At 45.7% G+C, this 22,500-nt stretch overlaps 2 protein-coding genes across 2 annotated transcripts in view; both read right to left on the bottom strand.

The window, feature by feature from the left end:
- The window catches only part of cnnm3 (cyclin and CBS domain divalent metal cation transport mediator 3), a gene marked incomplete at both ends in the record, with an annotated part of 14,470 nt that extends 2,433 nt beyond the window's left edge, over positions 1–12,037 (bottom strand). The window contains 10 exons of the mRNA XM_079234971.1: positions 313–439; positions 1,525–1,655; positions 2,679–2,775; positions 3,605–3,774; positions 8,338–8,496; positions 8,571–8,714; positions 8,963–9,120; positions 9,886–10,062; positions 10,136–10,470; positions 11,351–12,037. Coding sequence (XP_079091097.1) covers positions 313–439; positions 1,525–1,655; positions 2,679–2,775; positions 3,605–3,774; positions 8,338–8,496; positions 8,571–8,714; positions 8,963–9,120; positions 9,886–10,062; positions 10,136–10,470; positions 11,351–12,037 — 2,185 coding nt within the window. The remainder of the gene's footprint in view (positions 1–312; positions 440–1,524; positions 1,656–2,678; positions 2,776–3,604; positions 3,775–8,337; positions 8,497–8,570; positions 8,715–8,962; positions 9,121–9,885; positions 10,063–10,135; positions 10,471–11,350) is intronic.
- A 5,538-nt stretch (positions 12,038–17,575) lies between these two features.
- LOC306751858 (metal transporter CNNM4) overlaps positions 17,576–22,500 on the bottom strand; it is a gene marked incomplete at both ends in the record, with an annotated part of 16,618 nt that continues 11,693 nt past the window's right edge. Inside the window, 2 exon segments of the mRNA XM_079235508.1 lie at positions 17,576–18,085; positions 20,641–20,816. Of these exon segments, the coding sequence (XP_079091634.1) occupies positions 17,576–18,085; positions 20,641–20,816 (686 nt within the window).

The raw sequence follows: 22,500 nt of genomic DNA, 5'->3' as shown, positions 1-22,500 counted from the left end.
GTGTGTGTGTGTGTGTGTGTGTGCTGGCATGCCGCAGACAGCCTGCATTTTCATTTCACCTCATGCTAAAATAAATAAATACTAACTCAGTAATTCTCAATTGTATCAAAGAATGAAAAGTTTACAGGGAACTCTGGATGAATGAGGAAGAGGAGGAGACGTGGAGGCACACGAAAGCAGAGGGGAAAAAGAAAAACAGAGAAAGAAGAAACATGATTATATCGTCCAGCTGAAAGCAAACAGGAAAGTGCAGCGAGAAAAATACGACAGACTTTTTATTCAGAAGAGATTCAGTTTGAAAGGAGATCTTACCTTGTTGTGAGTTCCTGTCGTTCAGCAGCTTGGTCTGACTGTTGGGAAGGATCTTGATCTCAGGAGGATCTGGACTCTGACCGACCCGCGACGCCATGAGAGCGTTCAGGTACTGGAGACGAGTCACCTGGGAAGAGAGAAACACTAAACGGTTTATTAAAGTCTCTAATTACTCTGTAAACCAATTCTGAGTTCATATTATGAGCAGACGGTCAGTCCTTCTGCTTTAATGAGGTTTTCTAAAGGGACTCAGAGACACTACCACTGTAGTCCACAGGGGGCGCCAGAACCAACACTACCTCTTTAGTCCACAGGGGGCGCCAGAACCAACACTACCTCTTTAGTCCACAGGGGGCGCCAGAACCAACACTACCTCTTTAGTCCACAGGGGGCGCCAGAACCAACACTACCACTGTAGTCCACAGGGGGCGCCAGAACCAACACTACCTCTTTAGTCCACAGGGGACACCAGAACCAACACTACCTCTTTAGTCCACAGGGGGCGCCAGAACCAACACTACCTCTTTAGTCCACAGGGGGCGCCAGAACCAACACTACCTCTTTAGTCCACAGGGGGCGCCAGAACCAACACTACCTCTTTAGTCCACAGGGGGCACCAGAACCAACACTACCTCTTTAGTCCACAGGGGGGGCCAGAACCAACACTACCTCTTTAGTCCACAGGGGGCGCCAGAACCAACACTACCTCTTTAGTCCACAGGGGGCGCCAGAACCAACACTACCTCTTTAGTCCACAGGGGGCACCAGAACCAACACTACCTCTTTAGTCCACAGGGGGGGCCAGAACCAACACTACCTCTTTAGTCCACAGGGGGCACCAGAACCAACACTACCTCTTTAGTCCACAGGGGGCACCATAGACCCAACACTACATGAAAGCTCCTTGTAGCTTTACATGCATTATTTCTTTGGTTTTGTTTCCGTGTGTGCGTGTGTGTGTGTGTGTGTGTGTGTGTGTGTGTGTGTGTGTTTGTCCCCCGAGTAACAACAATCAGTGTTGACGAAGTATTCTTTACTTCAGTAAAAGTACAAATACCACACTGGGAATGAACCTTAATTAAAGTAAAAGTATGACTCAGGGCGTCTGATGTCCAGCTCATTTAAAATGTCTCCACAACTTTGGTCTGTAACATCTCCTAAACCTAGTGTGTAGCTGAAAACACACACACACACACACACACACACACATACCCGTATGAGCTGCAGGTCGGTGAGCGCTCGGACGGTGTAGTCGGGACAGTAGCTGGACGGACTCGTGGCGTCCGCTGACTCAAAGGGATCCCTGGGAGAGTGACACTGGGTCGACACTGGAGACTGGTGCACTGCGCGCGCGCACACACACACACACACACACACACACACACACACAGTCAGCACAATATCTGCAATCCTGCAACTTCTTCGTCTCCTTTTTTGCAGGCATGTGCCGACTCGTATGAACATCAGTTATGTAAACGATGATGATGTAGCTGCACGAGGAAGGCTCTCAGAAACTGTATTAATATAGAATATAATGTAATAATAATATTATAATAATGTATTATTTCTTTATTTCTTTTTTAGGCATTAAAGCTGTAGTGACGATGTAATTTAAGGACAAATCATGATCAATTAGAGGCGATAAAGAAAATTAATGAATAAGTCGACAGTTTGGGAGCGAATGGGAGTATTTGCTGCCTTCCCGTTTTATGCGATGGTAAATTAAATATTATTGGATTTATTTATATAGACAGTATGATTAATCAATAGTGGAAATAAACATGAATTGCATTTTTACTGGAGCAGACAGAGTGGATTTATTCAAAAAGAAAACTTTAACCACATTTTTATAGTATATTATTCGATAATATATATATTTAAAATATTAAATTAATATATGAATTTAAATCAAATATATATAAAATACTTAATTTTTACTGATTTAAATGAATATATTCATTATTTTTATTTTTTTATTAAATTTCCGTTTTTCTTATGATTGCCACTGCTTTATAAATAAAGCTTGATAGATTTTTTTTGCCCAATCAAAGCAAAAAGGTATTTGTAATGAAAAAAAAAAAAACAAGTACTGCAAGAATCTTAAACATAAAAAAGAAATTTACTGTAAAACAAATATGTAAAGTATTTATGTTTAAAAAAATGAAAAGAGCTGCTCAGTTTTTAAAAAGCAAGTTAATAAAATGAGCAATAAATATTTGTGTGGGTTAGACGTCCAAATAAAGTGAATTGTCTAAATATCTATAGCTTCGTATAAAAAAAAAGAAATCTAAGGAAATGTAGAATTTTGTTTTTTAAATGGAGGATTTACATTACCGTATTCATAAACGTGTAATTCCTGATCTCACCTGAAGAGGGCAGCGTTAGCGCGGCGACGCCGTAGTACGTGAACGCTCCGTTTTCAAACTTCAGCCCCTCTTTACCGATCTCCACCTCCACGCGGCCCTGAACACAACACGCAGTTAAGGTTCAATAAAGACATAAAGAGTATTATTTCTTTGTCTTCCCATGCTGCAGTTCTTTGGGACAACGGGGTTATTATACAGTAATGGATCATAAATAAGCCATAAAGTAAAGTGTTGTTATAACAGCGTACCAACACATGGAGCTATACAAAGGAAAGTGGTTTTAATGTGATTTATGTGTGGTTCCGTTTTAAAGAAGGTTTTGTGATAAAACAAGATTAAAAACTTTTTAACATTTTCTTTAGTACCAAAGTAATTCACGTAAGTCACTGCCAATATATAAGACAGGATAATAGGGCAATTGTGGGTTAAAAAAAAAGAAAGAGTAAATATATAAAAATGGAATCTCAGAGAATATTAAGTCTCATTAATTTACCATTTAAATCTCAAAGAATATCTATATATATATATATATATATATATATATATATAAAATTGTTTTAATTTAATTTAGCTACAATAGCCATATTACGCTGTCATTATTATATAACCGTAAACTAGAAGTGTATTAATTTGCCAAACAACATAAACCTGCACTTTAAATAAAGCTTAGAGCTCTTTTATAAATTACTTTATTTCATAAATATGCATTAACGTTAAAGTAGCTCTTAAAAAATGACTGTTTTTGTCAATGGAGCCTGGTGTCTTTGAAGAGAACGTAGATAACACGTTAACAGCTTCAGCTCCGTCAGAATACATTGATTTACTACTACTACTACTGTATTAATACACTGACCATGTAGAAGTACCTCATACGACCACCCTTTTAAAACAGCGCTACTGTCCCTTTAAGGACGACTTGAACGCACCTGCAGCAGCAAGATGAAGTAGTCCACCGGGTGGTTGCGCGTGTAGAGATAGTGAGCCGGGCTCAGCCGGTTGTTGGGGTCAAAGGGCACTTCCTGGTTGACACTGGGGTGACGGAGCAGGTGGAACAGAACCTTCTCCGACATGCGGCCCGGGCTGAAGTGAGACACCTCTGAGGGAAAAGGCAAAGAAGGCGCGATTAAGGTGGACCGTTTCAAAAACTAAACAGGAAGTGACAGAAATAATTACATCCTGTCGGAAATTGAGACATAAACTCAAATTTAGTATATTTACTGAGGGAATACATCAAGAGAGAAGTAGAGTCGTTTATATAGACTTCTATACAACCAGAGGAGTCGCCCACTGGTGGTCAGGAGAGAGAATGCAGGTTTGAGACACTTCTGCATTAACTTCACTCGTCAGAAGCAGGAGATGAGAACCGTTTCAACGGTACTGAACACACAGGTGACACACTGAACACACAGGTGACACACTGAACACACAGGTGACACACTGGTAACACACTGAACACACAGGTGACACACTGGTAACACACTGAACACACTGAACACACAGGTGACACACTGAACACACAGGTAACACACAGGTAACACACTGAACACACAGGTGACACACTGAACACACTGGTAACACACTGAACACACAGGTGACACACTGAACACACTGGTAACACACTGGTAACACACTGGTAACACACTGAACACACAGGTAACACACTGGTAACACACTGAACACACAGGTAACACACTGAACACACAGGTAACACACTGAACACACAGGTGACACACTGAACACACAGGTGACACACTGAACACACAGGTGACACACTGAACACAGGTGACACACTGAACACACAGGTAACACACTGAACACACTGGTAACACACTGAACACACAGGTGACACACTGAACACAGGTAACACACTGAACACACTGGTAACACACTGAACACACAGGTGACACACTGAACACACAGGTGACACACTGAACACTGGTAACACACTGAACACACAGGTGACACACTGAACACACAGGTAACACACTGAACACACAGGAAACACACTGAACACACTGGCAACACAGGAAACACACAGGCAACACAGGAAACACACAGGCAACACAGGAAACACACTGGTAACACACTGAACACACAGGTAACACACTGAACACACAGGTAACACACTGAACACACAGGTAACACACTGGTAACACACTGAACACACAGGTAACACACTGAACACACAGGTAACACACTGAACACACAGGTAACACACTGAACACACTGGTAACACACTGAACACACTGGTAACACACTGAACACACTGGTAACACACTGAACACACTGGAACACACAGGTAACACACTGAACACACAGGTAACACACTGAACACACAGGTAACACATTGGTAACACACTGAACACACAGGTAACACACTGAACACACAGGTGACACACTGAACACACAGGTAACACACTGAACACACAGGAAACACACTGAACACACAGGCAACACAGGAAACACACAGGCAACACAGGAAACACACTGGTAACACACTGAACACACAGGTAACACACAGGTAACACACTGAACACACAGGTAACACACTGAACACACAGGTAACACACTGGTAACACACTGAACACACAGGTAACACACTGAACACACAGGTAACACACTGAACACACAGGTAACACATTGGTAACACACTGAACACTGGTAACACACTGAACACACAGGTGACACACTGAACACACAGGAAACACACTGAACACACAGGCAACACAGGAAACACACTGGTAACACACTGAACACACAGGTAACACACAGGTAACACACTGAACACACAGGTAACACACTGAACACACAGGTAACACACTGGTAACACACTGAACACACAGGTAACACACTGAACACACAGGTAACACACTGAACACACAGGTAACACACTGAACACACAGGTAACACACAGGTAACACACTGAACACACAGGTAACACACTGAACACACAGGTAACACACTGAACACACAGGTAACACACTGAACACACAGGTAACACACAGGTAAAACACAGGTAAAACACTGAACACACAGGTAACACACAGGTAACACACTGAACACACAGGTAACACACTGAACACACAGGTAACACACAGGTAACACACAGGTAACACACTGAACACACAGGTAACACACAGGTAACACACTGAACACACAGGTAACACACTGAACACACAGGTAACACACTGAACACACAGGTAACACACTGAACACACAAGTAACACACAGGTAACACACTGAACACACAGGTAACACACTGAACACACAGGTAACACACAGGTAACACACAGGTAACACACTGAACACACAGGTAACACACTGAACACACAGGTAACACACTGAACACACAGGCAACACACAGGTAACACACAGGTAACACACTGAACACACAGGTAACACACTGAACACACAGGTAACACACAGGTAACACACAGGTAACACACTGAACACACAGGTAAAACACTGAACACACAGGTAACACACAGGTAACACACAGGTAACACACTGAACACACAGGTAACACACAGGTAACACACTGAACACACAGGTAACACACTGAACACACAGGTAACACACTGAACACACAGGTAACACACAGGTAACACACTGAACACACAGGTAACACACAGGTAACACACTGAACACACAGGTAACACACAGGTAACACACTGAACACACAGGTAACACACTGAACACACAGGTAACACACTGAACACACAGGTAACACACTGAACACACAGGTAACACACTGAACACACAGGTAACACACAGGTAACACACTGAACACACAGGTAACACACTGAACACACAGGCAACACACAGGTAACACACAGGTAACACACTGAACACACAGGTAACACACTGAACACACAGGTAACACACAGGTAACACACTGAACACACAGGTAAAACACTGAACACACAGGTAACACACAGGTAACACACAGGTAACACACTGAACACACAGGTAACACACTGAACACACAGGTAACACACTGAACACACAGGTAACACACAGGTAACACACTGAACACACAGGTAACACACAGGTAACACACTGAACACACAGGTAACACACAGGTAACACACTGAACACACAGGTAACACACTGAACACACAGGTAACACACAGGTAACACACAGGTAACACACTGAACACACAGGTAACACACTGAACACACAGGTAACACACAGGTAACACACTGAACACACAGGTAAAACACTGAACACACAGGTAACACACAGGTAACACACTGAACACACAGGTAACACACAGGTAACACACTGAACACACAGGTAACACACTGAACACACAGGTAACACACTGAACACACAGGTAACACACAGGTAACACACTGAACACACAGGTAACACACTGAACACACAGGTAACACACAGGTAACACACTGAACACACAGGCAACACACAGGTAACACACAGGTAACACACTGAACACACAGGTAACACACTGAACACACAGGTAACACACAGGTAACACACAGGTAACACACTGAACACACAGGTAAAACACTGAACACACAGGTAACACACAGGTAACACACAGGTAACACACTGAACACACAGGTAACACACAGGTAACACACTGAACACACAGGTAACACACTGAACACACAGGTAACACACTGAACACACAGGTAACACACTGAACACACAGGTAACACACTGAACACACAGGTAACACACAGGTAACACACTGAACACACAGGTAACACACTGAACACACAGGTAACACACAGGTAACACACTGAACACACAGGTAACACACTGAACACACAGGTAACACACTGAACACACAGGTAACACACAGGTAACACACTGAACACACAGGTAACACACTGAACACACAGGTAACACACAGGTAACACACTGAACACACAGGTAACACACTGAACACACAGGTAACACACTGAACACACAGGCAACACACAGGTAACACACAGGTAACACACTGAACACACAGAACACACAGGTAACACACAGGTAACACACTGAACACACAGGTAACACACAGGTAACACACTGAACACACAGGTAACACACAGGTAACACACTGAACACACAGGTAACACACTGAACACACAGGCAACACACAGGTAACACACAGGTAACACACTGAACACACAGGTAACACACAGGTAACACACTGAACACACAGGTAACACACTGAACACACAGGTAACACACAGGTAACACACAGGTAACACACTGAACACACAGGTAACACACAGGTAACACACTGAACACACAGGTAACACACTGAACACACAGGTAACACACTGAACACACAGGTAACACACTGGACACACAGGTAACACACTGAACACACAGGTAACACACTGAACACACAGGTAACACACAGGTAACACACAGGTAACACACTGAACACACAGGTAACACACAGGTAACACACTGAACACACAGGTAACACACTGAACACACAGGTAACACACTGAACACACAGGTAACACACTGAACACACAGGTAACACACTGAACACACAGGTAACACACAGGTAACACACTGGACACACAGGTAACACACTGAACACACAGGTAACACACTGGACACACAGGTAACACACAGGTAACACACTGAACACACAGGTAACACACTGGACATACGTGTGCAGGTGCTCACCTCTGGACAGGAAGCGGTGAGTGGCCAGCAGCAGCTGAGGCGACGTCCTGATCTTCGGTTCTCCTTCCGGCGGCTTGAAGAGAGAGAACTCCTCGGGGACGCTGCGAGGCTCCAGAGGAATCTCCAGCGGAGCGAGAGGTCGCTTCACCTTCCGGTCCACTGCAGGAGGAGGAAGCCTTGTGACAGAGATCGGAGGCTGAGCTGATAAACAGGTTGACAGTAAACAAACGTACGGTAGCCGTCAGACTCGTCCAGGATCTCAGACTTGATGATCTCCTCGATGACGTCCTCCAGAGTGACCAGACCCAGAACCTCGTAGAACGGATCCCCCTCCCCCTCGTTGTTCACCTTCTGGACGATGGCCATGTGGGAGTTGCCTGTGAGAGGGAAGGTCACAGAGGGAAGGTCACACAGAGGGAAGGTAAAACAAGCCTCAGCCTCAACTCCCTGTTAAGATACAGATACTTTCTGGTGCTTTAATTTTGAAGGGGTGGGGCGACAGAAAGATCTGACAGGACTGTAGGTATAAAAAACAGACTGTTTATACCTTATAAGACTGAATGTGATGCTTTTTAACGCTTCGAGCTCTAAAGATACTCAAAATAAAATGGACACACACACACACCTTTCTTGAACTCCTCCAGCATGGCGTCCAGCTTGGTGTCGTTGAACACGTAGTGCAGCGGGTGGTTGTAGAACTTGGTGATGGTGGTCATGGGGGTGGAGTCGTCCGGGTCCACGAGAGCCAAGTCCTTCACGTACAGGATCTCCACGATGTTGGACCTGCAGCGCCACACACACGCGTTAGAGAGAGAGAGAGAGTGTGTGTGTGTGTGTGTGTGTGTGTGAGAGAGAGAGATCACTAAACCAACATCACTGAGTGAAATCTGAGGAGCAAAGAAGGTTCAAACAATAACAGCTTCTTTCTTTCATTAAGAAAAGTTTAAACATTAAACTTCTGTGTTTCTGCTGCAGTCAGAAGAAAGAAAACCTTTTTAGGAGCGCTTCATTTACTACTTTAATCCAAAAAATAATTCTGTATTTTCCCACGTAAATTTACAATTGTGATTTTAAAAAAAATCTGTTTTTTTCTTGTAAATTTCAAACTTTATTCTAAAAAAATATTCTGTTTATTCTAAAACACTTTAATCTTGTAAATTGTGATTTTTTTTCTCTGTCTACTCCCTGAGATATTTCTGTTAACCTGCAATGACCCTAAAATGATGATAAAGATGTTAAAATCTCCGATACCTCTGATATATATCAAAATACCACATATGTGAACTATAACGTTCTATGTGAGCGTGGTGGCTGGGGGGCGTGGTTAGGCTCAGCTGCAGAGGGGGAGGGGAGGAGCGGCTCAGGGAACAGGTGCTGGGATGAGGCCCAAGTGGCTTCAGCTGAAACTGATGAGGGGTTTGTGTCTTTGGCTTTATGAAGCTCAGTGGAGATGGCGCAGAGAGCAGCGTCTGCAGCACACGCATGTGACAATAGAAACAGTTTCAAACGTGACCTCAAGCGTGCCGCGGTTGTGTGTTCGCTGCCCACCTCTCCTCCTCGTAGATGGGCACCCGGGTGTAGCCGCTCTGCATGATCTCGGACATGGTGGAGAAGTCCAGCACCACGGAGCTGGGCAGCATGAAGCAGTCCTTCAGCGGCGTCAGGATGTCCTCCACCGTCTTGGTGCGCAGCATCCCGCGGCTGAACTCCTCCTTCACAAACTCACTGCGGCGAGAAACGCGGGTCAGACCACATGACTCCCAAACACCTGGGCGACGCTCACAGGCGATCTCCTCACCTGTACGGGTCGTTGACGCTGGTGCGGATCATCTCCATGGCGCGCTCCCTGATGCCGCAGGTGCTGATGTCCCTCCTCAGCCCCAGGTCCAGGATCAGGCCCAGGGGGCAGGACAGCGGGCAGGTGAGCACCAGGCACACCTGGGCCAGCCAGGTGAGGCCCGGCGCCATCTGGAAGCCGTAGCCGGAGCACAGGATGTGCGGCGCCAGCTCGGCCACGAAGAAGATGAGGAAGCCGCTGGCGAACACGGCGGAGACGACGGTGCCGAGCGCCCGGTAGAGCAGCACGCCGAGCACCGAGTGGCCGACGGCGGAGAGGAAGAGCAACGAGCACGCCTGCAGGGGAGACGCGTCAGAGGTACTCTGTACTGCTTTGAGGTACTCTGTACTGCTTTGAGGTACTCTGTACTGCTTTACTGGAGTAATGTCAGCTGATGCCTGGTAGTACATGTACCTCACTATGTCTTCTACGAAATATGAATACTACATTTATTTAAAACCTTCATTTACTTTCTTCCTTTACAGATTCTGATTAATACAAAATATGTATAAATATATATATTGTATAGTATGAGGAGTTTTTAAAGCAGTGTACAAATGAAAGTACATTTACTCAAGTATTGTACTTTGAGATGTTTATGTAGTACAACATATTTACTAATTAAATAATAGCTGCACCAATAATTGTAATGACGAAAAGAAAAAAACATTATGCATAAATAGTACTTTTACTTTTGAGTATTTATACACTGTAGTACTGGCTTTCCCGTCACTTAAAATACTTTACGACTTTAATCTCAGAATATTCTTGTTTTTTTTTTCTCGGATATTTACAACTTTAATCTTGTATCGAGCTATTTATTATGTATATTTTTAAACCTACAATGACACTAAAATATTATAAAATATACAACATATTTCCAAATAAAATATAAATAACCGCTATATAATATAAACAAAAAAAATAATACAAAAATCCTTCAACATAAGTACTTTTACTTTTGAAAGCAGGACTTCTACTCGGTAGTATAAATATCACGTACAAACAGAATATAGTCTATATTCTGTTTGTTTGTTTTTTGTTTGTCTTTCCATTTCAGTTTTGCTCCGTTTGTCTGTCTCTTGTCCCCAATGTAACGCGTCTTTGTGTACTTGGAGAAGTTTGAATTATAATTATTATTACTGTTATTACTGCTGCTGCCTCCCCAGGACTCACCAGGAAGTTGCCCCTCCTCCGGATGGGCTCCAGGCGCTTGGCGGCCCGCTTCTCCTCCTCGGAGCCGCAGCTGTGCAGCACGTAGAGCTCCACGGGGTCCAGCCACAGCAGGCTGAGGTTCACGACCCGCAGCAGCGCGCACACGGGCAGCAGCGCCACGATCAGCGCCGCCAGAGCCCACGGGGGGATGTGGTCCGACGGCAGCCCCGTGTCCGTGTTGATCCGGAACCGGTCCGGGCCCAAAGACGCCCATTCCCCGCCGCTCTGCACGCACAGGTGGTGGTAGGTCTCACTGCTGCCCCGCCGCCGGACCTCCACCGCGATCAGCCCGCTGTGCGCCTCGTCCGGCGTGAAGCCGCCCGTCACCTGGAAGGAGGACGCGCGCCGGCCGGCCTCCTTTACGCACGGGTCCGGCGCGTCGCCCACCGCGCCGGCGGCTCCGCCGGCTGCCCCCGCGAACGCCACCCACGGCCAGCTCGCGTTCGGCTGGGTCCCGAAGAGACGGAGCTTGAACGTGGCTCCCTCTGGCGCCGAGAGGATCCGGCCCTTCATGCACACCAGGCCCGCCGGGTCCTCCAGTCGCAGCCCCAGAACCGGCGGCGCTTCCCGGCCGCAGTCGCCGTGCCCGATCCCGCAGAACAACAATATCATGCACGGGAACCGTAGACCTGCCAGGCTGGCAACCATATTGGAATTGGCTCGGCCTGGCTCTGCGCGGGTCATGTGACTCCGGGGGGGCGGGGCCGCGCCAGCCAAACAAAACACGGACGCGGCAACTGGGCTCTGTGGCGGCCATTTTGGTTCTATTCGTTAGAGGCGGAAGTGCCGTTGGGCTTGATTCTGAATGTTTTCTTTTCTTCTGGAAACCAAAGAATAGCCGTCAGTGTTCACTGTGAGCCAATCAGACACGAGGAAACGAGCTCTTTGTTATTCATATAAACAAGTCATTCATCGCTCCTTTAGACCCGAATTAATGCATTTAATCACAGTAAAAGTCTTAAACAGTTCTCATTAAGAATTTCGTTTTAAGTTATTTATTTACAAAAGAAGCAGTCGTACAAATGAGGATATAATAGACACAAAGTGGTGCAGAAGTTAAGATATAGAGATTAAATCAAATACACCAGTATGTAGTGAATATACGTCCAATGAGAAGTAATATAAAAGCATATATCTATAGATGTGAAAGTATTTGACTGTAAAGCGACATAAAGGTGCAATAAAAATGAATTAGTCAACCCTACAATAAGTAAAACTAATAAAAGACTTTAACAATTCAAGTCTTTCAGGATGAAATGTTGTCTTTATGTTTCTATCTGTTTATCTCCCTCAGTATGGAAGCAAAGAGAATTTAAGTTACTTGGAAGGAACACTTATAAAGGAAGCTTCTCTGGCAAGATAACAGTTACTTATCTTTAACAGGATGATTTATTTTCTGTTCTTCTTGGCATTTTGTTCTTAGTATCGTAGATTATTATTATTATTATTATACTTATTGACCCGCTGATAAAATGCTCTAGTTTGACCAATTCTGTCAGATCACTCAAGAGACGTAAAACCATCAACTCCTGAGCTGCAAAGTTATGCTTCTTGGGATAAACTCGGATAAAGAAGGGAAACACAGCTAAGAAGCTCTGAACACTTCCTTCATGTTGAGGTCAGAGGTCAGAGGTCATGACGGGGAGCTAAGGAAAGTGTGAGTATTGTTCTAAGAAGAACAGAAAAAGGAGGATGCATCCTTTAAAGTGAGCCGCCATTTAACACAATACAGTCTGTAATGTCTTGCACTCAAAGTTATACTTTGGAATCTGTGCAGAAGAAGTGCATGCTGGGTAATGGCATGAATATAATGACCAGCTTCCTCTTGATAACAGACTGGAGGACCCGCCCTCACGCCTGTAAACACGTCTCATCAGTTTGTGTGAAATGAACGAATCCAAAGACAAAGTAATCAGAGTCCGATGTTCTGTAGAGAAATATATCTCAGGTTTATTATTAACCTCTTAGATTTGCTTCCATCGCCGTACAGAGGCTACTTATAAAACATTATGTACACATTGCTGTAGGTTACACTCCATCTTCACTCGCATTGCAACAAAATAAAAAAGTCCAACATGTCACAGCCTCGTTTAAATATGAAACATGCCAAACCGGTCTCTTCTTCACGCAGCCGGGGGGTGAGAAGGGAAATAACTGTTTAGAGTTTATAACCCAACTGGATGTAAAGTTTTGTTGCAATGCTTAACATTATGTTTTATTTATCTCAGAGCACGTCTGCACACGAGCCGGTCGCTCTGCAAACCGACCAGAATAAAAAGATCATGTAACATACAAAGAGCATGTTGTGGAGCGCTTCAGCACAAAACCCCAAACTAGTCAAACAATCCACTCGTTAATGATACACGAGTGGAAAAAACTCTCTGGCCTGAGAACTGAAACATGTAACCTTGGTCATCATCACAGCGCTGCTGATCTGCTCCCAGCGTCCCATGACACACAAAGGCCTGAACAATGAAAACGGCTTACAGCAGATTCACACCGGCAGTCAAAGCTGCAGGAATTTCAATATTTTAACCGTTGGGAGAGGAGAGGAGATGAGTGACAAACTAGATGAGGAAAAGAGCAAAGGAAGTGTGGGAGGAGACGAGGAGAAGGAGGGAGATCCAGGAAGCTGAAGGTGAAGGATGACACGGAAATACATTTATTTCTGCTGAGCAAAAACAAAAAGCTTTGGTTATCGCGTCGATAACGACAAAATATAAAATGGAAGACAGATATGAGGAGTAAGTTATTATCTGAGGTCAACTCTGTGCAATGTTTATTGCTATTTAATGCCTAACAGAACAATGGAAATCAAACTTTAAATAACATCCCATCATTATAAATAGAGCTATCTTCTGTTCAGCGTTCCTCTCATGTGCAGAGTATTTACAGTCAGGACCAACGGGGGTTCTGGAAACGACCCGATAAGAAGCTGGAAGCCCGTTTCACAGAACCACACCGGCAGGGGCTACGACCCAAAAGAACACCCACAATAAATACAATGGTTACAATAAATACAACATTAATAAGTAGAACACTTGTTTGCACATTTCCCAGTACGCAGACTGGTAGTCACACAGCCAACCAGTGGCTTCACTGGGAACCAGCATCAGACCCATTGCTACTTGAGACCTTTGCACCAGCAGCAGGTCTACGTTCTCTTAAGGCTATGTCCGCTCTACTTTCTACCTAATGAGCAGGTTTCTCCAGCTTTTCACAGAGTGCCGATCTTCTCTCCGGCCGGTCGCTCCTTCAGGAGAACTGAGCTCTGAACGGAACATCTAAAGGTCTGGAAAGCAGACGCTGACCTCACAGGTTAGGAACAGCCCAGTCGCCAGCAAACAATAAACGTTTCCATTGTATGTTTCTGCAAACCGCGGATACGGTGATGAAAGTCACATGGTATCAAAACGAGTAGAACAATTAACAAACCCACGACTTTCACCCAGGAGACCGACGTTAATGTCCCGTGTTTACTTTACGCTTTTTACATGACGTTTCACCGTTACGTTCTACACAACATCCGTTTACCCAAAACACTGGTCAACGGAACATTGTTGCATGATCTTACTTTGCAAAATTGTTAGAGTGTAACGTTGTTGCATGATGTTACATAGTTTGCATTATGTTACTTTGTTACATTGTCACATTGTTGCATTATGACCTTGCGTGAGACATTCAGTCCTGTTGGTTATTACATTAAGTAGATGCATTATTATTTCAACACAAACCATTTTCAGTTATGACCACGCCCACTTCAGAGACAGGAAGTGTATTTCTTCCTTTACTGGCTGTGCCTCCATGTTACAGATTATTGGTATTATTGGTTGGGACCATCTTATGTATGCATACTTGTTTTTTGGGAAGACAAGATGATTGGATTTTGATATAGAAATAAATTGCATAAATTGTTAAACAACTCTAGAAGTAATCTTGACTTTAAAAAGCGGCGTTGTGTGTTTTCACCAGCTGACGGCTGAAGTGAAACGTATTTTGGTTAATTAAGAAACGCATCCTGTGGTTTGCTAAAACGTTCAATGGAAACAATTGTTTTCCCCGGCAACTGGGTCGTAAGAAAATAAACCTCCTTTGTACCTTTACATGACCTTTAAATGCTTTGGAATATTCTTTTTGCTCAGAAGCTACGTGACTGACATGTTTAAAGTGTTTTAAACCAGTGCTAGCTTATACAACGTTCATTTCTCTTCTCTTTTTAAATAAATCACTATATCATCAACAAAAATAATGCATCTTCACAGTCACTGCAACTCGTCTCAGTGTCGCTGCGTTGAGGAAGACGAAGAGGAAGATCACAGCTGAGCTGCGACACTCGTCTTCATTTTAATCTCCTCCTCTCTGAACAGCTTCATCGTTCCACAGCAGAAGCTACTTCACATTGTTTCTGAGAGCCATCCACACACACACACACACACACACACACACACACACACACACACACACACACACACACACACACACACACAGGGAGCAGCGAGGGGTTAAACACCACGAAGTGAAGACATGCAGCGGAATGTTTGTTGTCCATTAAACGTCGTTGTGCTTTCAGTGTTTCCAACATTCACGAGTCAATCCTTAACCTGCGGGGTCAAAGGTTAACAAACACGCTAAAGACACGCTTCTCCCGCTGAGCCGAGATATGTTCCACTCTCATATCTGTCCATTCAATATTTAGATGTGCGTCGCTGAACTGAAAGAACTTGTTTGTTAGATCCGTGCAAAGAAGTGAAGTTTGGGTTTTGATGCCGGACTTCTTCAGCGATTCCCTCAAGATGAGGTCACTCGTCCTGGTATGCAGATGTTTAATGTTGAGCCTTCGAGTCCAGTCTTTAATGCTAAGCTAACAACGTCCCGCTGTAGTCAACATTTAGGGACATCATCTTTAAATAAACATCTGCTGAGCGGCGCTCAGGTGAACGGACAGATTTAAATGTGGGATCAACTTGTTTTCATTTAGCAAGAAAGTGCATAAGAAAAATATTGTTTTCTAAAATGTGGAACTTTTCTTTGAAGCTACAATTTGATTAGTTCCTGAAACACAGCGAGCCACGTGGCTCCTTGACACAAACTAAATAACACAAATGTGAATTATCAATCTCTGAGAATATTAAAGGTTTTTTCTTGTAAATCTACAACTTCAATTCCAAAAGTTGAGCCTTTTCCCCTGAAGATGATCCCCCTCCCCTGGCCATAATATTGCAGTTATACTTTGTGATAAGAGTCGTGTGCAGAGAGCATGCAACTGCTTTCGTGTCAAAGTGAACCCACATTCCAGTGTTTAAACAATAATAATAATAACAATAATAATAAATAAGAAGCCCAGAGAGAAACTAGCGGTCTGAGAGCTCCATCACAGTGAAGATCTAGAGGAGGAACCGGAGTCTGCAGCTCAGCTGGAACGTTCAAGAACCAACGAAGGCAACACATAAATACAATCTCTATAATATAACAGAAAATATATATATATATTAATTAATATAACAGAAAATAAATATTCTAACTTCACTCTTAGAAAGTAAATAATTTAAAACATATTGCCTGGTCAGAGGTAGGCCTGAAGACGCCTTCACGTCTTCTAGTAATAATAATAATATTAATATGAAAGAAAAAGAGTTTCTGCAGATCTGAAACACCTTTAACACTTAAAGGTTCAGTTCACACAAAATAAATAAAAACAACTGCAGAGCTTTTGAGATTTCTCCCTCTGAAAGATAAATAATATATTATTTCGTTTCTTTTTTTTTTAAACAGGATAAAACCTTTTTTGGGACGTATTTGTTGGCTTCATTATGTTGAACGACGGCGTCCATCTTTGTTTGGTTTTCAGACCCCTTTCGGAGAGAGAGTCTGTCGATGATCCACAGTTCAAACCCGTCGCTGTTCAGTAACTTTTCCACTGAGGTGACAAAGAAATAATTAAAAAACAACCTGGACAAACTTTTGTAAACCCGGTGAACTGAACCTCCACAACGTCTACGTCTCACTAGCGTTCCGGCGGCCATCTTTGAAGTCTATTCTGGACTCTTTTTTTTCAGTGTCGCGAGGAGGGCGGCATGCGGGACGGAGGAAAGAGCATCTCTGTTCACGAAATACACGAGGTGCTGATCCTCAGGAGACAACGAGCAAACAGGAAGTAGTGCGAGTGAGCGAGTGCACGGCTCCAGGTCAGATGGTGCTCTCGGTGTGGGCGTGGCTGATGGTGTGGATGGGGTGTGCGTGGGCGTGGCTGGGTCGGCGCGCGCCCACGCAGTTCTGCGGCTCGCTGAGCAGCGTGGTGGTCTCTCCCGGCCCGTTCTCTGGCCCGGGAGACGCCGGCGCCGGCTGGGGCTTCGAGGCGCCGGAGGAGGGCGGAGCCGGGTTGAAGGCGCCCGCCGTCGGGCTCACGGAGAACGGAGGGGGCGTGGCCTGAGGCAGAGGCTGGCTCGGTCTGCGGATGGACGAGGAAGACGAGGCGGATTGGGGGAGAGCGGAGCGGGCGCTCGGCGGCGGCTGAATGTTAGACAGCGGGCGCTTCGCAGGAGGCGTGGCCAGCGGCGGCGGAGCGCGGATCCCCGGCGGCGTCACGGCGGGCAAAGAGACGGACGTGTCCAGACGAGAGCGGCTGCCCTCTGGAGACTGAGGAGTGCTGTCCAGCCGGGACGCCAGGAGGCCGTTATGGTACTGAGCACGAGTGATCTGAGGACGACAAAGCACCAGCGGTGAGACCAGGGCGGACCAGTACAGACCAGGACGGACCAGTACAGACCAGTACGGACCAGTACAGACCAGTACGGACCAGTACAGACCAGTACGGACCAGTACAGACCAGGACGGACCAGTACAGACCAGTACAGACCAGGACAGACCAGTACAGACCAGTACAGACCAGGGCGGACCAGTACGGACCAGTACAGACCAGTACGGACCAGTACAGACCAGGGCGGACCAGTACAGACCAGGACGGACCAGTACAGACCAGGGCGGACCAGTACAGACCAGTACAGACCAGTACAGACCAGGACAGACCAGGACAGACCAGTACAGACCAGTACAGACCAGGGCGGACCAGTACAGACCAGGGCGGACCAGTACAGACCAGGACGGACCAGTACAGACCAGGGCGGACCAGTACAGACCAGTACAGACCAGGACAGACCAGGACAGACCAGGGCGGACCAGTACAGACCAGGACAGACCAGTACGGACCAGTACAGACCAGGGCGGACCAGTACAGACCAGGGCGGACCAGTACAGACCAGTACAGACCAGTACGGACCAGTACAGACCAGGACAGACCAGGGCGGACCAGTACAGACCAGTACGGACCAGTACAGACCAGGACAGACCAGTACAGACCAGTACGGACCAGGGCGGACCAGTACAGACCAGGACGGACCAGTACAGACCAGTACAGACCAGTACGGACCAGTACAGACCAGGACGGACCAGTACAGACTAGTACAAACCAGGACGGACCAGTACAGACCAGGACAGACCAGGACGGACCAGTACGGACCAGGACGGACCAGTACAGACCAGTACGGACCAGGACAGACCAGTACGGACCAGGACGGACCAGTACAGACCAGGACAGACCAGGACAGACCAGGACGGACCAGGACGGGCCAGGACGGACCAGTACAGACCAGTACAGACCAGTACAGACCAGTACGGACCAGGACAGACCAGGACAGACCAGGACGGACCAGGACGGACCAGGACGGACCAGTACAGACCAGTACGGACCAGGGCGGACCAGTACGGACCAGGACGGACCAGTACAGACCAGTACAGACCAGGACGGACCAGTACAGACCAGGACAGACCAGGACAGACCAGTACGAACCAGTACAGACCAGGACGGATCAGTACAGACCAGGACGGACCAGTACAGACCAGGACGGATCAGTACAGACCAGTACAGACCAGGACGGACCAGTACAGACCAGGACGGATCAGTACAGACCAGTACAGACCAGGACGGACCAGTGCGGACCAGTACGGATCAGTACAGACCAGGACGGATCAGTACAGACCAGTACAGACCAGTACAGACCAGGACGGACCAGTGCGGACCAGTACGGATCAGTACAGACCAGGACGGATCAGTACAGACCAGTACAGACCAGTGCGGACCAGTACGGACCAGTACAGACCAGGACAGACCAGGACAAACCAGGACGGACCAGGACGGACCAGGACGGACCAGTACAGACCAGGACAGACCAGGACAGACCAGTACGGACCAGTACAGACCAGGACAGACCAGGACAAACCAGGACGGACCAGGACGGACCAGTATAGACCAGTACGGACCAGTACAGACCAGGACAGACCAGGACAGACCAGGGCGGACCAGCACGTAAACCGCGTAGCAAGAACATGACTCACTACAGCCGCCAACCTCCAGACTCGACTACTGCGATGCTTTTGTACGAGTCAAGTCTTCCTTAAAGTTCTACGAGGAGCTTTCATGTAGTGTTGGTTCTGGCGCCCCCTGTGGACTACAGTGGTAGTATTGGTTCTGGCGCCCCCTGTGGACTACAGTGGTAGTATTGGTTCTGGCGCCCCCTGTGGACTACAGTGGTAGTGTTGGTTCTGGCGCCCCCTGTGGACTACAGTGGTAGTGTTGGTTCTGGCGCCCCCTGTGGACTACAGTGGTAGTGTTGGTTCTGGCGCCCCCTGTGGACTACAGTGGTAGTGTCTCTGAGCACCAGGGTCCCTTTAGAAAACCTCTCATTAAAGCAGCAGTTCTGACCCTCTCAGTGGTTCTGGTTCTGGTTCTCCTGTGGCCCTCTCCCCTCCAGCGGGTCCAGCAGTAGCTCAAATAGCCTCTTCCATTAATCTTCTCCCGACCCCTCAGATTGACCTGGTGACCCTTTGGAGGGGCCCGACCCCTTATGTTGGGAACCACTGGACTGAACTACCTGACACATAAAGTAGTTAAACAGTAACGCTGATGCTTAACTATCTCATGACGTCACAGGAGACGTTCTACTGCACAATGACGTAATGGTACTGATATTTTAAGTGAAGAGAGTAGCAGACTGGTACCGGTACTGGTTCTGGTACAGGTACAGGTTCTGGTACAGGTACTGTTATGGGTCTGGTTCTGGTACAGGTACAGGTTCTGGTACAGGTACTGTTATGGTTCTGGTACAGGTACTGTTCTGGTACTGGTTCTGGTACAGGTACTGTTCTGGTTCTGGTACAGGTACTGTTCTGGTTCTGGTACAGGTACAGGTGCTTACCTTGACAAACTGCAGGTCGGTGAGCGCTCGCACGCAGAAGTCCGGTATGTACTGGAACGGCGTTCCCGGGAGCTGAGTGATGCTGCCGCCGACAGACACGTTTTCCGGAGCGCGCTCAGTGCAGCTCAGAGACGCCGAGCGGTTCAGGTTCCCGGCGTGGGACGGAGAACGGAACTCTGATGAAGAGAAGAGGGTGAGCGAGAGAACGGGGAGAACAACAACAACAACAACAACACATGAACGGGACAGAAAACAAACGAATGTGGAGAAGATGATGAACACGCATTAATGTCAACGCCTCACATTAATGATTCATGGTGGGAGCGATGGGAGCGATGGGAGCGATGGGAGAGGGTTGAGATGCAAAGAGACAAACGTGCCGCCTGCGGGAGGCGGAGAGCAGCGTTTGAGCAACGACCGGACCGTCAGAGCTCGGAGGGGGAAGCGCTCTCATTGGCTGGGATTAGTGATGTCAGAGGGGGCGGGGTCTAGGTGAAGCGTCGTGACGATCGTCAGGGCTTAAAGGAATAGTTCAACATTATCCGGTTTCCTGTTCCCTCGAGAGCTGGAAGAGAAGATCGATACTGAAATTTGGAGCTACGGCTCATTAGCTTAGCATAAAGAATGGAAACGGATGGAAACTGCTAGCCCGGCTCTGTCTGAAGGGAAAGCGCCTCTAAAGCTCACAGATTAACACGGTATATCTTATAATGTTATTTAAAAGAGAGGTGAAGTGCATTGGACCCATAAATAAAGCTCCATAGTATTCCTTCGTGTCTCTATGCAGATTAAACACACGTCACATGTGGACAGAGCCGTGCTAGCTGTTTGCAGTCTTCATGCTAAGCTAAGCTAACTCGCTGCTGTGTTAGCGTCATATTTTAAAAGACAGACGTGAATATGAAAGTCAAACTATTCCTTTAACCGGAGCGCTCCGGTCAGATTAGCCGACTCTTCTTGTTGATAAAACGTCACAGGAGTTATGAATAACATCTGACCCCAGGTCAGTGGTTAAAGGGGAGGCGGCTCCTCGAGCCCCGCCCAGCAAGACTTCAATAAATACCTGCTGTAACCATGAAACAATCAGACTTCAACTACATCCCCAGAAACTCAACCGAGAATTTATTTTTATAATTGATTAAGAGTTTTGAAAATGAACTGGTCCAAGTGTTCAAAATGTATGAAATACTTTTCTCTGTTATTATTACAGTTAATTAAATAAATATATTTTGTTTTACATTAAATGTTTTGCCAGGTTCATTTATTTAAGTTTTTTCCATCTGTGAAAAAAATAAATAAAAAGATGTGTTGTTGTAATACTCATGTCAGCCATTAGAGGCCGCTGTGCACTATTATAAATATAACTCATTCATGTTTTCCTCCTGGTGAGTTTAATCAGAATAACCTGCAGTGAACCTTTTGCTTAGTGTTTATGGAGAAATTAAATCATTTAATTGTAATAATTATTTATTTTAATTCACCCTTTTTTAAGTCGTAAACACAGAAGAGAAAACTATTTCAATCAAACTTCCGTAGCAGTTCGTTCAAAACAAACAATTTAAAGAACTCTTTCATTTTTAACTATTTCAGATATTTTAGTACAAATAAACCTCTTTCTGTTAAACCAACACACACATAAACAAACTGAACATTTTGATCCTTTTATTATGAAAACGATCTCTGCACACGAGGACTTGGATTAAAGCCATCATAAAAGAATCATTTCTAATTTACTAATTTACTGTAAAATGTAACACAAGCAGTGGAAAATAATTAATTGCAATTTCCCAGAATTCACTGTATTGTCTTCAAACTGCTTATTTTATGGAATTCTAAGTTAAAAACTCCAAAGTATTACAT

The sequence above is a fragment of the Taurulus bubalis genome (assembly GCF_910589615.1).
Source record: "Taurulus bubalis genome assembly, chromosome: 19".
In the NCBI taxonomy this organism is placed as follows: domain Eukaryota; kingdom Metazoa; phylum Chordata; class Actinopteri; order Perciformes; family Cottidae; genus Taurulus; species Taurulus bubalis.
Note: the sequence above shows the minus strand (reverse complement) of the source record. Positions and strands in the feature narration are given on the sequence as shown.